This window comes from Perissodus microlepis, chromosome 12 (genome assembly GCF_051167445.1).
Source record: "Perissodus microlepis isolate ML-2025 ecotype Zambia chromosome 12, ASM5116744v1, whole genome shotgun sequence".
NCBI lineage: Eukaryota > Metazoa > Chordata > Actinopteri > Cichliformes > Cichlidae > Perissodus > Perissodus microlepis.
Window position 1 is genome coordinate 4,235,658 of NC_140472.1, and position 16,902 is coordinate 4,252,559.

Sequence of the window (16,902 nt, forward strand, 5' to 3'; positions counted from 1 at the left end):
GATGTCACTCATCCAGCCTTTTTTGGGTCTGGGTGTGTTAAATGACCTGGTGCCCCCTCTTCCTCCCCCTTCTCTTCCCTCCCTTCTTGACTTGGAAGATCTGTAAAACCGCGACCGACACTGAACATGGAGGATTATGATGTTCGCTCAGCCGCCAGCATCCTGGCCTCAGTGAAAGAGCAGGAGGCACGTTTCGAGCAGCTGACCCGCGCCCTTGAGGAGGAGCGTCGCAACGTCAACCTACAGCTAGAGCGTGCCAATCTGCCTCCCAACCCCCCCACCAGCCAACCACTACCATGGCAGCAAGTGGTGATGCAGGTAAATGATGCCAGCACACTGGCTGACCACCCCCCTCCACTCCTTGTCTTTTTCAACCACCAACCTGCGCTATCATGTATCTCCCTCCATGCATCTCTCTCAAAAGTGACACCGCTTCTGCTCTCGCCTTCCATCCCATCACCATGTTTGCTCATGGTCATTGCTTTTCATCATTCGTGGGACCCCCCGCAATCTCTCTGTTCAATTTCCCTGTAATTTTGATACTTGTACCCATTGTATGACTCCAATGTCCTGGATGGTGTTCAGTAATCTGCTGTGCGGTGACTCATCTTTAAAAGCGAGCTAATGAGATTCAACCTCTCATTCTGTCTTCTTTCGCCCCCTCCTTCTATGCCACTGCCATCCAATCCCATCTCCTTTCGCCCACTGGTCTTTGATATTGTCTGGTGGTGGTGCTGATTGGATGTGGCCTTTTGCCCAGACCTGGCCAGCGTCTGGGGGACATTAGATTCCTGGCGAGGGTTTCTGTCAATACTGGCTGACTCTGCAAGAGCAGGAAATGCAAGATGTAGAAATAAGACAGCTGCAGTCTCCTTAAAGATGACAGCAGTCACAACATGCACATTCATTTGCATGCTACAAACTGATGGAAAATGTTGCAATTAAAGCTTTTTTTGTTAAGAACGCCCTGGTCAGGTGACATGAAGTCTTATTTTTCTGCTTATTTTCAGTCTTTGAAGATCTGACTAACCTACACAGTTCAATTTTGCTGACTTTCCCACAGCATCCTCTCATGTTTTCACTCCCAGGCATAATCACTTCTTTGAAGAAACCCTTTCAAACTGTACACATGTTTTACTAACTAGAATTTGAAAGCACAGTTTGGTGATGCAGCACCTGTGGTGCTTGGATACATCACCTTTAATCACAGAGAAGGAGGCGGTCTCATGTATTATTGATGTAGCAAGACGTGCAGAGAGAGAAATGCTTTGTCTACATTTGCCTGTGCCTGTATTTACCCATAGTTACAATTTGTTAACAGTCTGTGCTAGTGTTCATTTTTTTTAAAGGGCTTGCTGCAAATTTGGTCTCATGAAGGGTTAATGAAGAGAATGTGGGAAAAGTGTAAAAGGGTAAAATAAACTTGTCAGTCACTCACACCAAAAAGGTAATATATTGCTCTGTGTGTAAGAGAGAAGGAGGGAGAGCGAGACCCTACCCTCCCCAGAGGTTAGCCTCATTTGGAGAACAGCGAATTGCCTCTCACTCTCAGACATCCCCCTACCCTGACTGTTTGTGAACCAAGGGGTTAATTTGGCACAACTGAATACTGCTGTTTACCTGTTTACATCACTTTGAAATGTCATTTTGCCACCAGGAATATTCTTGCTGGCGTTATCGTAAATGCTTAAATGCCAGAACAATTTCTATGCAGGCATTTGAGGATGGAAGGGGACGTTGATCAGTGCCTGCTCAGCACCCAAGTCCTTGGCAGCTGCCTTTGCCCAGCCTTTCTGTGCCAGGTGTTACCGTGTCTGTGTCGTGAGATGCTCTCCATTCAAATAACGATGTGGCACGAAGGATGAGGAATTATTATTTCTTTATCTCTGCTTCCTCCTTGTTCAGCTCCCGAACACACACACACATACTCACATGCAGTCCAACAGCTGTATGATGGATTACGATGGCGCATGGATCATTGACTCAAGGTTCAGATTCACAACCCCGGGGCCAGACACAATGCATAATTATTTCAAGTTGATGTCAGGAAAGAAAAAAGTGGACCTGCTCGGATGAATGAAATCACATGCAAGTAGTCACCTAATGAGCGCAGTAAGCCACTGATCTTGATAGCACCCCACCACAGGGCGCTCACCTCGGCACAGACTGGGTCTCAGCATCAGTGGGCAGTGCACGCTCGTTTATGCCTTCATCACTGTTGTCAGCTTTTTAACACAGGCTGCTCAGTGGGCAGCAAATAAACAGAAGCGATGGTTTATTTAAACATATCCTCACAGCACTTCATGACGTGTTACAAATGAAACACTCTGATGATCAGTGCTCTCAAGTTTCTTTTATATTGCCCTGAACACAAACTAATTGACTCAAATGCATCATACAATCATGGTTTGACAGGCTCATTTGGAAATATAGCACATTTTCCACAATAAATTTGAAGCCAAGGCTCGTCCGTATAGTATGTATGTTGTTTGCCTTTTCACATGTTAAACTGAAATCCCAGTGACTGTTTGGAATTTGTGGAACATAGTCCATGTGTTCATGGTCCGCAGAACATCATTTATTTATTTATTTGTGAAGACTTTTCATCTCACACAACATGAGATCGACTTTTTGTTATTTGCAAAATGACTCAAGAACTATTAGATGAATTGCCATGATGTTAACAACAAACATTTGTGATGCCCACAGAAAAACTCTTTGGAAATTTGCAGTAGGTTGTCATTATGTTATTGTTTTATTACCATCACAGTGTATTGAATATATGAACGCTAACCGTAAACCCAGAACCAGCTATCCGCTATTATTGAACAAGAAATTTGTGAAAAATGTTGAAAAAAATCTGTGTTTGACTTCATAAGCATCATGAATGGTAACAAGATAAATATCCCCAATTTGAGATGGTACTTTTTGAGATAAACATAAGCGGGATTGAAGGATTTCCCTATATGGAAAATTTCATCTCATTGTGGATCCACGTTCCAGTTGACTCCCAACTCTCTCTCAACTAGCTTCTTCTGTGCTAAAGCCGTTTCTCCTGTCTTGTCTAGTTTCTTGTCATGCTCATCTAGAACTTTCTGAAGCAGTTGTTCAATATTTCTGGAGTCTGGAGTTGATCTGTCAGAATGGTTGATGTCCAGGTTTTCCTGGTCTTGATTTACCTTTGCTGCTCTAGCATTTGTTTACAGTAGCAACTTTCCGTTCGATCCCCATGTACTGCTGCCTCCACGTATGCTTTGGCAATAATAATAATAATAATAAATTTTATTTATGAGCGCCTTTCAAGTCACCCAAGGACACTTTACAATAGGATAAAACACTTAGTAAAACAATGGCAGAATAAGAACAATAAAATAAAAGCACAAGATAAAATGAACAAACAGTGGATTCACAGTGAATATGCAGATTTGAACAGATGAGTTTTGAGTTGGGATTTAAACTGGGGGAGAGAACCAATATTTCTTATTTCAGGGGGCAGAGAGTTCCACAGCCTGGGAGCAGAGCAGCTGAAAGCTCTGCTTCCCGTGGTGGTGAGGCGGAAGGAAGGTACAGTAAGCTGGATAGAAGAAGAAGAACGAAGTGAATGGGCAGAACAAGTGGTGGTTAACAGGTCAGAAAGGTAAGAAGGAGCGAGGTTATGAATGGCCTTGAAAGTGAGCAGAAGAAGTTTGAAAATTATCCGGAATTTCACAGGAAGCCAGTGAAGTTCCTGAAGAACAGGGGTGATGTGCTGGTAGGAGGGGGTTCTGGTGATAATGCGAGCAGCAGAGTTCTGAACCAGTTGAAGCTTATGGAGGGATTTTTGGGGGAGACCATGCAGAAGAGAATTGCAGTAGTCAATACGGGAGGTAACAAGACTATGTACAAGAATGGACGTAGACTGGGTGGAAAGAGAAGGAAGCAATCTGTTAATGTTACGTAGATGGAAGTAGGCAGAACGGGTGAGATTATTGATGTGAGATTTATAGGAAAGTGAACTGTCTAGGATGACACCAAGGCTCTTAACCTGAGGAGAAGGGAAAACTGTGGAGTTATCGATGGTGAGTGGGAAATGGTTTGCCTTCAAAAGGTTGGATTTGGTGCCAATAAGGAGGATCTCAGTTTTATCCTCATTGAGCTTTAGAAAATTAGAGGTAAACCAGGATTTTAACTCGGATAGACATTCTATAAGGGAAGAAGGTGGGAGGGAGGAATCAGGTTTGCAAGAGAGATATAACTGGGTGTCATCAGCAAAACAGGGAAACTGAAGATCAAGTCAAGAGCAAGTCCACTTAAACTTTTTGAGAACTCCAGCAGCAAAGAGTGGTGTGCCTCCTAAAGTGCCCCCAAAACACCTATAACCACACCTTCTCAGGTTTGGACAAAGACTCTTGCATTGCCAATCCAAGACGACTAGGTCCTTCAGACCTATTCTATGAAGCTCTCAGTGCACAGTATTTTTGCTGAAGTTACTAATCTATAATAATAAATTACAATACACTTATGGCTCATTGTGGAATAAGGACATTTCCGCAAATTGACTTGTTGCAACAGTGACATCCTATTACAGTACCATGTTCAGATTAATTTAGCTCTTTTCTCACTCTTCTTGCAGTTGGGACCCTGGCTTTAGTAAAACCATGATCAAATTTGAGCTATGGTGTGGGCTATTGAATTGCAGTAGCCCAGAGGAGAATGAACATCCCAAACTTTATGCTGCCATTTTTCAGGCTGTCAACTTTTTTATTTATTGCCATTTCCTACATGTCAAACATTCTTCAATACTCGCTTTTTGAGCACATCGATGCAAAGTGATTGTATTCATTATCAGCTTTCAGATTGAGTTTAGTGCTAATTAGCAAATATGCTTACATGTTAAACTAAAATGGGAAAATTGCTAAATGTTACCTTCTAAAAGTAGGATGGTTCCTCCAATGTTAGTAGTACCCTCATACATCACTGAGTATGGCGACAGACTCGTGCTGTGTTTAAACGAAAAAATTATTCAGGCTAAAGCTGAAATTTTGTTTTCTTGGACAAAAGATGTTCTATGATATTTTCCGACAGAGCTTGGAGGCAAAAGAAAAGTTTGAACAATCAACAAATCAACAAACCACCCACTGTCATTTAAGTCTCCCCATGTAGTTGTCATGCACACATCTGAAGAGGATTAAGAAATATTCAAGATTAAGATGTTTCAAATATTTCTTTATTTTGTTTTGGACCTGCTTGAAATTAACAGAAGTTACAAAAAGGTAGATCACAACAATATGTTTTAATCTCTCTATTACAAAAGGTTGTTGTAAACACCACTCCCCTACTTTCTAATTGAATTCTAATCCTCATTCACTTCAGTATAACTGTTTATGAATGGCTGCCAAGGAAGAGAATTAGAGTGCTTATGCTACACTGTCCTGTGAGGAAAATCAAAACGAGGCTGTCGGACTCTCCATTAGCTTGTCTGATGAAATTATCAGCAGAAATTCAGTGACACGGACCAGGGAGCCTTAGAATCTGTATCCATCAATAGGATCATGCTAGGATCACACGCTTCCTTTATTTGCTATCATGTTAGCCTCCCATAATTGATTTTGGCCTGAAGGAGTGTTATCACCAAAGCTCTAAAAGGTCAAGTAGTGCATGGTGACAAACCTATCTGTCAAGAAAGGCAGACAGCACTCAGACAGCCACGTCTGTCTGGATTTGAGGGAGAAGGCGACCTCATTTTATATACACCAGACAGCTAATCTACCCACGGCACTGCGCAGGACATGCATAGAGCCCATTGAAAGGTGCATATAGCAAAGCTACAGTTTTGCAAAGCAACTTCAGTGAAAAGGAAACTTGGGATAATTTTTGCACTCTGGATGCTATAAAGTGTTGGTGTTTGGTTTTCTGACACTATAGTCAGTGGTCTTCTAGCATAGCAGAGGCATATCATCCCTTTGTGCAAATGATGTGGGAAGTTTTCAAAGGCTTGTGTGATTTAGAGAGAGGGAACAGTGCTGCCTTTGATCTGTGCTGCTGTCTGTGTTGAAGATGTACAGGCCCCGGCCCTGCAATGGCACCACAGCGCTCAACCAACAATCGCCCCAACCTCCCTCCACCCACTTTCATCCCCAGAACACACAGCCCCCCAGCCCTGGCTAAGCACAATGGATACAAAGGGCCGAGGGTGCTATAGCGACAGAAGCTCTATCCCTCCACTGGCAGGGCCCGGGAGCCCCTGTACCCTCGTAAATCACCTGCCTAACAATGAGCCTTAGTTTACCCCCCTCCCCTCCTCTGTCTTCCTCTGTCTTCTTCCCTTGCTGTGGCATCAAGAACCTTCTTGCCTCCCATAAACACTCTAATTACTTTGGTGTGAAAGTACCTCCTTTGTTTATTTTTGTGTGCCACACTGTTCCTGTAACCCTCCTACAACACTTTTGTCTCATTACAGAGCAGCCTGCAGAAAAGTCACATTAAAATTTTAATAATGTTGCTGCTTATTTTCCATGGCTCTATATGGAACACCTAATTATGCCTCAACCTCAGTTTAAAGGGTCCTTTGTCTGCTGGATGTGACAGTCACAAAAGTTTCTGTTCATATTTTCAAACAATCTTTGGAAAGAGGCGCACGAGGCAAATTGAAAGGAGCTACTGTTGTTCAGGTGGAAGGCTGGATTGTCAGTAATGTTAGTGTTGATGGTACAGTTTTTCTTTACAGCTTGTTAACATCTAAAGCAGTGTTTCTCAAAGGTTCTTGTTTCAAGATTTGTTCATTTCCATAGGTCTTATCCATAATAGCAGCATGGCTCTAGGGATGACAGTGTAAGCTCTTCTGTTAGTTGCTGAGGGGCTTTGGTACTGAACGAAATGACATCTGTTAGATGGATTGCCATGAAAGTTTAGTCACTGCAACTGGTGTCACTTAAAGTTTGCACACTACTGTTGACTATATAGGCAGTGCATTCTTTCTATGAACTACTATCTGCAGAGAATGTGTGTGTGTGTGTGTGTGTGTGTTGTTTTCTTGACAACTGCTTATCCACTCAACTTCACTTTTGTGAGGTGTATTGCTGAGCACCTGAAGACCCAATAGCTGTTGTCATTGATACCCTTTTCTACCTTAGTAGGACAAGACTGAGTAGGCTGCTGTCTGTATATGTTATGTAGATATCTAGAAGCAATGTGAAGAAACATATATAAACTCTTCTGTGTTTTTTTAAAATAGCAAATGTAGCTTGGTAACAGGCTTTATTGCTTTCAGAGTCTACATTTTAACCATGATCTTTTCCTAACCCTAACCCTAAGCACATTTGGTTCCTACATCTTACCAAAGTCCATCTTCTGTTTATCCAGTTCAGGGTTTCATTGAGACTTGAGCCTCTCTCAGCTGTCATAGGTCAAACAGTTGGGTACGCCTTGGACAGGTCAAACAACTCACTCTAAAAATATGGGTAATTTAGAATCACCAATTAACCTAACATGTATGTCTTTGGACTGCGGGGAGGCAGCCGGAGTACCTTTAGAGAACTCATACAGGCAGATTATTCGAGCTCCACACAGAAGGGCCCCAGACACCCGATGGATTCATATCCAGGAGGCAACGGTGCTAACCACCACCCCACCTTCATGTCCTCTTACCAAAGAGGACGTCAACGAAATAAATTAGAAGTTGAGTTCTGAAGACAAGTATGTTCAGTGGGCTGCAGGCTTAGCCTGTCTTTTATGTGTGTGTGTGTGTGTTCACAGCTTGTTGATGACTGCAGCGTTTTGTAAACTCAAATGGTTACCACTTGCTTCAGTAACTATGAGCTGTCTCGCAGCTCATAGTTACTGAAACAACTGATGAGCGATTGTCATTTTTTTGGTCATGACTAGCTCATTTAGTCTCATGTTGGATCTTTAAGGTCCATGTAATTATTCTTCTTCCTGTGCTTCTTCTTTAGCCACTTCTTTGTTGCGTTGGCAGTATGTTTTGTGTCATTGTCATACTGAAAGACTGATCCACGACCCACTTTTAGTGTTCTGGCTGAGGGAAGGAGGTTCTCATCCAAGATTTTATAGTACATGGCATGATTTGCAAAGACCTTTTGGGCAAACATCCTCAAAGCATAATGTTTCCAGCTCCGTGTTTAACTGTGGGGATGGTGTTCTTTGAGTCATACTCAGCCTTTCTATTCTTCCAACCACGGCAAGTCGAGTTGATGCCAAAGCTTGATTTTGATTTCATCTGGCCACAACACTTTCTCCCAAGCCTTCTCTGAGTCATTTAGACGTTCACCGGCAAACTTAAGAGGGGCCTGGACATGTGCTTTCTTGAGTTGGTGGATTTGCAAACTTGGAAAATCAGCAGGAGATCAAATAATTGTATCATGTAAAACTGGATAATGTCTGGACTGCAGTTTGAGAGCAATACTGTTGAATCATTGCAGCTAAATGCTGGCAACCTGAATCAGCTGTGTTGTTTGCAGGCACGCCCCATTCCTTCTCAAACAAATAGCTGCAATCAGTCACTCACACTGAGAGCCTCAATCAGCTCATTCTGCACATCTCACTCTGATCATACACTGCCCTAGTCAGGTTACAAATCTAATGAATGTATTATACACTTAGGTAGGAGAGACTTCTACCTACTACACTACTCAACCTAAAAGTAAAATGCAGAAGGCATGTGCCATTATTATATTTTAGATAATGTTTTATTCAACTTGCTTCAACATTAAGAGTCAAGTTCGTGGCAGTGGCCCATGAATCAAAGTGGGAACTGCTCGGAAGGGAAGGGTAAGTCGTTTTTGTGTCTCATCTTGGTCCGGAGCTAACGTGGAAGGACAGAAAATTTTAATTCCAGGATTATGCAGATTCTTCTTGTTCAGGTAAACAGGAAGAGAGAGAGGTTTGAAGGGATGGGCTGTGGGCTATTTATATTCCTCTGGGCCAGCTCAAACCTTCATCCTTCAGATCAGCTCCAATGTTGGTGGACTTAATGCCTGTCCTGCTGCACCTCCCTCCCATTTGATCGCAATCCATTAAACCATTACCCTCACTAAAAGCACTAAGAGGTGCATCTGAAATCTGCTTCCATTTCCTTTACCATGCACGACATAGGTGAACAGACAGGCTAAATATCTCTGAAGGGCACTACCTCGACCCGGTGGGAACATTCTGCGTAACATGAAAGTCTACTTATACTCTTGAAGACGGGCACGATACTCTCCCATCTAACTGACTGTTCGGCTTGGTTGTTAAATCCAAAGACTGAACCGTGTGTTTAAAATAAAGCTCTTCTTTTGCACGAGACCCCCAGCGCCACCTGAGGAATGTGACCTAACCTTTACAAGCGTCCAGCAAGATAACTAAACAAGGCTAAATGGAAAACAGTCTTCGAACTTTATAGTATAGCTGGAGGTGTTCAAAGTCTTGATTTAATTATCCCCATGAGTTTAACATACCGCTGTGACATTTTTACTATGTGACTTACAAGCATGTAAATGGTGATCGAATGAGAAACAGAAGCAGCACAGAGCCTTGTTTTTTTGGGAGGATTTGCCAGAACAAAGATAACTGTTTAAGGCTTTAATAGATAAGATTTGGAATTAAACCTTTCTTTTCTGTTTTACTTGAGTGTTCTTTAATAAACGCTGATGCAGTGTGAATATTTAGGTACATTGCCAGATAAGGGAGCGAGTTTCATCCAGGCCAAATAAATAACTAATAATTTAAAAAAATGTTTGAATGGCAGAGTTGCTTTCAAAGTTCTTAGGAAATATCTGCAAGCCTGCATTTAGGAACACATTAAAGGCGGACAAATCCACTAATGAAAAAAAATAACTCAGTAGAATCTACTCAGTAGGGGAAGCCTTAAATCTCAGCAGGTTACTTTACCTGGAATTAGTGTAAATTCTCAGCTCTTTTGATGGGAACAGAATCAAACCTCTTGGTGTTTGCTGCTTCCTGCAAAGCACCACTTTTGCACCTGTGTGCAATGCAGCCATTGTGAGCATTCAAACTCTTTGAGTGTATGTGCCTGTCCCATCGTGTAGCACCACAGATTCACTAATACTTGTTGACTCTTCAATGTGCCTGACGGACTTTTAATGCAATCTGGCATCGCCTCGGGCTGAGGCACCCTACACATCTGAACAGACTGGGAAAAGACTTGACATTATTTAGTCTGAAATTTGCGATGCTTTGCCGTTGTTTTTTGTTTGTTTGTTTGTTTTCTCCCACAGGGTTGCACACGCACACACTTGAAAAGATGGCGCAGTTTGTCTTAAACTGGAGCAGGGATGTAGGGTCCTTGTAATTGCTGGGATATTTGAAAGGAAAGGGGCACTAGTCTCTGAATTGCTTCACAGTGTCTAAAAGTGATTGTTGAATGTAGAGAGTGATGACAATGGCACAGGAATGTGTAAAAATATCAGCGCTCTTTACACTCCTCTTTCTCCAGGGACTTTACTCAGGCTGATCATTCCAGGCCGAGATAAACACAGTCATCCATTTACTTTCATTACTTTTATCTATTCATTTCCAACAGAATTCCCAAGAAGCTCACTGTTGTAAACAGCGGCAGGCAATTCTCTCCAACAATTGTGGAATTTAAGCTGACGTGTAAAAAAAAAAAATTCTGATGTTAATTAATTGTTTGATTTTAACTCCAGAAAGTAAGCTGCTCAACAGGGCCTCCAAAGTGTAGCGCTTTACAAATTTGCCTAACAAGCAGAAGGTCTCCAGTTCAACTCCAGGATCGCACGCAGAGCCCTTTAAAGTTGTGTTACGAAGTAAAAGAAATAAAATAAAAAATCAAACATGTGGAGCTGCCTGCTGTGTTCGCCCCCTGTAAATAAAGGAGAAGCTGAAAGTAGGTTTTTCTGCAAAAGTAAGCTGCTCATCTGTCTCAAGATAAGTTTCTCAGGGTTTTTGGCTAAAAGATGGAGGCCTTAGGCATTAGTGCAACTGAAGAACTCAAATAATAACCATATATACCAATAGACATCCTCTTTGGACGACTCCATTACAGATGCAAAAGACATGCTCAGCTGAAATGAAGGCGACAGAAAGCATATTTTTGGCCGTAAAAGTTAATGATTTGCTGCATGTCATCGTCAGACGGGTTCAGATTCTGCTGTTTGCACCTCTTTCAGTGTCCCAATTATGCATGACGAGATGGAAAACAAGGAAAAGCTTAATCCGGTTATACTTGTTTTTATAAATCTCGCTGTGCAATTACGGCAGTGCAACATAAAAACAGAAAATAGAACCTTTTGATCTGAAGTGATGTCATTTAAAAGAGCTTTATTTCCCCAAATGAAGGGAAAATTGCCTTTTTGCACAACAAAAGCCCCCAGTAGATTGGACTCTAATCCTCTGCATCGCTGACTAGCCATTTTTCAAGGGGAAAATAAAACATGATAGTATTAGATAAGGGCTTTTTTGCAAGCTGTGCCATTGTTAGGATAAACAGCAGTCAGCCTACAGCAGAGCACATCATCTTGCCCTCAGACATACATATTGTTTGCCATCCGGCCCCTGCGCTGTGCAGTGATGGTCTTAAAACAACGCAGGGCAGCAAAGTCAGATTTATCTTGGAAATGACTTTTTATGCATTTTTTTAAAAATCCTGTTTTGTGTATAGTGGCATAGTTGGGCCAAACCTACTCACCCCTTTATTAAAGCTTTATGACAAAGTGCTGCTTCCTGAGAAATGTGTTCTGGGCTCATTGTGAAAGGAATTCAGAATTAAATGTCATTAATCCCTCTTTTGAAATTGAATATTCTACAAACGTTTTTTTTACGTAATGAAGCGCCACATATATTTTCAAACTGCTGTAATAGCTCCTCACTTCTGCACCACCTTTTGTTACTCCTCAGTTTTTCTTCTCTGTATTTTCCTGCCACCGTGAAAAGGTGGAAAAGAATGATTTTAACAGATGTAGCTTCATCCGAGTTGTCTGGCTGTCAAAGCGTGCATTGTTGCCAAACATTAACCTTTCTGCCATCTGTTTCACACCATACACCCTGACAGGCTAAAGCCGACTTCTGGAGCTTTGATTACAACTCCTGGATTATTCATACACCTTGTACATGTTTTCTACAAGGCCTAGGTGTGGGGTTAACTAAACTCAAGGGGATACAGCATTTGTCTGACAGCAGTCTTCTACACTGAACACATTTTAGGCCTTATTTTAATATGAAATCTATATTGTAATGTACTGTCAGGGTTTTTAGTGTGCTGAAGCCCGTCTTCTCTGCCCTTCCACTGTTGCTCATTGCTGGAAGGGAATGCCTTATTATAAGTGCCCGAGGTAGAGATGAAAAGATCTGTTTGTCAATGAAATGATCAAGACTCGCACGCCTCAGTCACCATGTGTGACTGTGAGATTTTGCAGAGATGCTGATGAACCCATAAAGTATGACTCACTCCACGATTGTGGTGATCCCTTGACTTTCACCCAGAGCCAGACGGTTATCACTATGTGATGTGTACACGCTTCCCCTCCGGATGGGGAATTCTTCTGACTTATACTCTTACTTTTCCCTCAGGGGAGATTTTTGTGAAACATCTCAGTCACTGAAATGGACTGCAATGCAAGCTGATATAAACATTCATGCTCCCCTTTAGGAATCATTATAACTGCCTTGGTGTTCCTCTGTGTTTTCCTATAATGCTGTTATGAAATAAAAATTTCAATTTGCAACCAACCCATTTTAATGAATCACATTCCCATCAGCCTCACCTGCACTGTGCTTAGTTCCAATAACCAAATGTTAACACGCAAAATGAAGATGGTGAACAGATGGCAAGCTGATGTTAGCACAGCTCTGCCCAGGCTCTTAGAGAGCCACTGGGGTAGTTACAGATATATAATCTTGATTAAACTGCATGGAAATCTGGCAAACGATAAACACAGCATGAAAAACAATAAATTGAGCAAATGCAGAGCACGATTTATAGCTAAAGTAAAGAGCATTGTTTCTTTTCTCATCTGCTCCCTTGAGCATTCCAAAGCACTTAATAGATTTTTAAAAGGGTTATGAAACTCACTCAGTGTTTAAATGGCTTAAATGGAATATGATATCGCATATGAGAGAGAAATGCACTTCAACTTTTTTTTTTCTTAAGGTAATGTTGCTTGGCAGAATTCTAAATAGTATTGTTGAAAGTAAATAGATCTAAACGCAGTGGTGCATGCTGGGCCAGGTCTTTCATTAAGAACAAATGGAGCAGTAAGATTCGAGGACATGAACTGCCAAGCTGGTGGAATGCAAAACCTCAGCCATTTCCCCTCCGTTTGGGATTTCTCCTTTCTCCGTTTGAGTCTTTTAGTGCAGTCATCCTTTCTCTCTCTCTCTCTCTCTCTCTCTGCTGTCTTTTCGGACCTCTCTCAAAGTTGTCCTTAGCTAAGCTTCCATCTGGGTTATTAGATTAACATTCCTACTCGCTCTTGGTCACAGTCACAGATATTTGAATGCGAATTCTTTCACGTACGTCCCTCCCCTCCCTTATATCAAGTGCAGCGAGAGGAACGCCACAAAGAGCTGGAGCAAAGGAGCTGTGTGTGCTTGTATGTGTGCAGGGTGTAAAAATTTGCAGAGTATGGGGTGCCTCCGCTTCAATAGGGGCAACTTTTGTTTTGTGTGTGAGCCACTGCCCCCCTACACCTCCCTCCTCTCTATCGCTCTCCGTCTATGCCAACAAGGGGGAGGGGTCGACAGGCTGACAGACAGACGCAGCTGGAGTGCATAGAGGGAGCTGGTCCCACCCCGCTAAGATGCCAGAGATAGACCCAATGAGAGAAAGAAAGGGAGGAAAGAGAGTGCTGCTACATTTCCAGCTCTCGCTGCCTGTCTGTGAACCCTCCTTTTTATTAACGCACCCAATTTTCTCAGCCCTGGAGGTTTTTATTCTCTGGCTGCCTAACTTTCTTTTTGTTGAGTGAGTATAGTGTGTGGATGTGCATGAGCATAGGGTTCAGCTTGCCTCTGGTCCTTTTTTTTAGGCTCCTGCTTTTGCTACTGAGGGAAGATTCTGCCTTAGTCCTCTACCTCACCAGTCCATAAACAGCCCAAATACAACATCTCTCCAAAGGAGAAAGTAGGGGTCCTCTTTCATCTGTGAGAAACCAGCCTAACATTGACAAAATTATAGTGGATGTGAGAGGATTTGACTTTCAAAGTAAAAGTATTTTGGTTTTCCACAAGAAATGCCTGTTGCAAAGCACTGCTCAGTCTTCCTGCTGCCATATAAATGAGCAGATCAGCGATGTGGTCTGTTAGGTCATGGAATTCAACAGTCTTATGACATTCTGATGGAAGTGATGCAAGTGTCAGTGTTATCTTTGGCAGCAAAAAGATGTCTATTGCAAAAATTGAAACTACTAGAAAAAAACTATCCACACACTACTGTAGCATTATAGACATAAATTAAGAAAAAAAGAAGATGCATTATGCAGATATTCTGGAGTTAGGTGTAGGATTATTGCATTGGTAAAAAGTTATTAATTCTTTTGGTTTTGTTTGATAATTCTCACTGTAAACTCTCCTACATGTCTCTTAAGGTCCACACAGTCTACACCATTACTGTGATTATTAACATTATTAACACATACATGACATTTTGAAGTCAAACTCTACTCTACTTGAGCAACTCAAAGCACTTTTGTCTCATTCACCCATTCACACACAAACATATTCTCACAAGCACTTTTTCTATACATCTTAGTGCCTATTGTAAAAGCGCTATACAAATACAGGCCATTTACCATATTGTCTTAACATTCACTCTCCAGTGAATGCAACAGGAGCAACTCAGGGATTGCCCAAGGATACTTTGGGATGCAGACTGGAACAACTAGGGAATCGAACCACCAACAACTTCTCATTAGTAGATGTTTTGCTCCACCTTATGAGTAGGGATGGGTATCGTTTAGGTTTTATCCGATACCAGTACCAGTACCAAGTACACCGGTACTTTTGAAACGGTGCCGGTGCTCGAACCGGTGCTTAAAGAATGGAGAACACACACTTTGTCCAAAAACCTCTTATATTTAGCTGTTTTTTTGTAAAAAGATAACAATGTTAGCCTTTTCTGCAGCTATAGGGCATATATGGTATCACTATCTATCTATCTATCTATCTATCTATCTATCTATCTATCTGTTGTTTATGAGCGCCCGTAATCATTTTATTTTGAAAGGCACAGCGCCACACTTCCTGTGTTTCCCTCGCTAACTCCATGTGGCTGGACGTAGCCGAGTAGAGGATGGCTGCCTACATCTGAGCTGCTGCCTCTGCGCTCACAGAGGGAAAACCCAACGTAAATAAACAGGGAAAGCGTGAGGAGACGAGAGGAGGAGAGGAGGGAAAGAAGAACTTTTTCCGACAGGAGGAAGTATCTATCACACGTTTCCCCGGGAGGTTTTTCTTTTTTCCTTCTTTCTTTCTTTATTTTTTTCTTTTTTTAAATTTTGCTGGAACCAAACGGGATTTTGGACCATGCCTGCTGAAGTGAAACAGGTAGTGCTGCCGTGCCCGCCGGTCTATTTTCTGCCCCTCTTACCGTATCTCAGCCTCTCGCACTCTTCTGCTGTCTCCCGTGCTCCCAGTTAATTGTTTGGCTTCTGTTGCGTTAGCGCTCATTTTCATCTGGCAGCGTCACTCTTTATGGCTTTCATGTGTTTTTTTTTCTTTCGCTCACTTGAACATATAAGAGCAGTGATTGTCAGATTTATCGATGTCCTTCAGGAGGAAAACGCGTGCGTGCGACTGGTTAGCACATACACTACATGGACACATGTGCAGTCCGTGTGCATGTGATGTGTCTATGTGATATTTACATGCATGTGTGCAGACTGCTGCAGGACATCAGATATAAGAGTATTTACTTAGACCACGACCATGACATATGTTTAGTGGTGTCCCTGTGCGCGCACATATGCGTGTGTTGGTGTGATTGGCTTGCATCAAAGCAGCAAAGTGACTTACGACTTCTCTGACACATTCATGGGCTCTGATGTGTCAGTACCACCTATAGAATGACTGCTGACCCAGAGATGAGCAGTGAAGTATTGAAAGTTTGTCCCTGATCATCGCCTGCAAGGCTCTGAAAGCGCCCAGGCCAAGATTTATAGCTCACAGGGCTGTATTACCAGGAGTGTGAGAGACATGGCATTAAAACCCTTTTGTCTTTCACTTGCACAGATACCGCAGGAATGTGCTTTTGTTAGCTCTTGCCAGTGTGTTACTGTGTCTGTGTGGGTGTGTGCGTACCAGGGCATGATGTGCATACATTATTGGAAGTGTTCCCTGTGTTTGAAGCGCATCCACACAGGCAGCCTACACCATCACAACACTCCTTCTCAAGCCAAGCTTGGCAGCGCTGAGATGCTCAGAAAAAAAAGAAGGAAGACGACATCCAAAAACAGAGATAGTGGACGAAAAAAAAACGACTGAAGGAGGACAGTCTATCATCCGCACTTGTTTCCTCAAGAAGGGTGGAGTTACTGAACCTCTGTCTGGCAGACTTAGAAATATTCTGTCAGCTTTCCATACTGCTCTGATAATAATACGCTAACAGTTGCCCTGTGGATGAGTGCCACCTAATAACCGGAGGAGCTTTTGCCAAAAATACGAACAGATTTTTGGGCATCTGGGCAAAAAGTTGCCTTTGACTTTGATTATATGATTAAGATGAAATGCATGCTAACAACTTGAGAACATTTCCTCTCCAGAAACATCTTGAAATGGGTCAGAGAGGTGCCCCTTAGAGTCCATGACCCTCGTAAGGTCAAGATGTTTCACATACTTTATGCTCTGCCGGCATCGTGGTGTGACCTTTTAAACTCAGATGGACATTCCTCAGATGGGGGAGCACCTGCTTTTGACAACGCAGTAGTTGAGGTGTGTTCAAGTCACCCCTGT

At 42.3% G+C, this 16,902-nt stretch overlaps 1 protein-coding gene across 13 annotated transcripts in view; it reads left to right on the plus strand.

Annotated features, from left to right (window-relative positions):
- arvcfb (ARVCF delta catenin family member b) overlaps positions 1-16,902 on the plus strand; it is a 257,350-nt gene that overhangs the window by 109,132 nt on the left and 131,316 nt on the right. For 10 of the 13 annotated variants that reach the window (XM_084945743.1, XM_084945737.1, XM_084945742.1 and 7 more), the window contains one exon: positions 99-318. The exons of 2 other annotated variants lie outside the window; for them this stretch is intronic. In XM_084945743.1, coding sequence (XP_084801869.1) covers positions 127-318 — 192 coding nt within the window. In that variant the 5' untranslated portion in view covers positions 99-126. Of the gene's footprint in view, positions 1-98; positions 319-15,212; positions 15,499-16,902 lie in introns of those variants that run through there. One more of the 13 variants, XM_084945745.1, reaches the window with a different exon arrangement.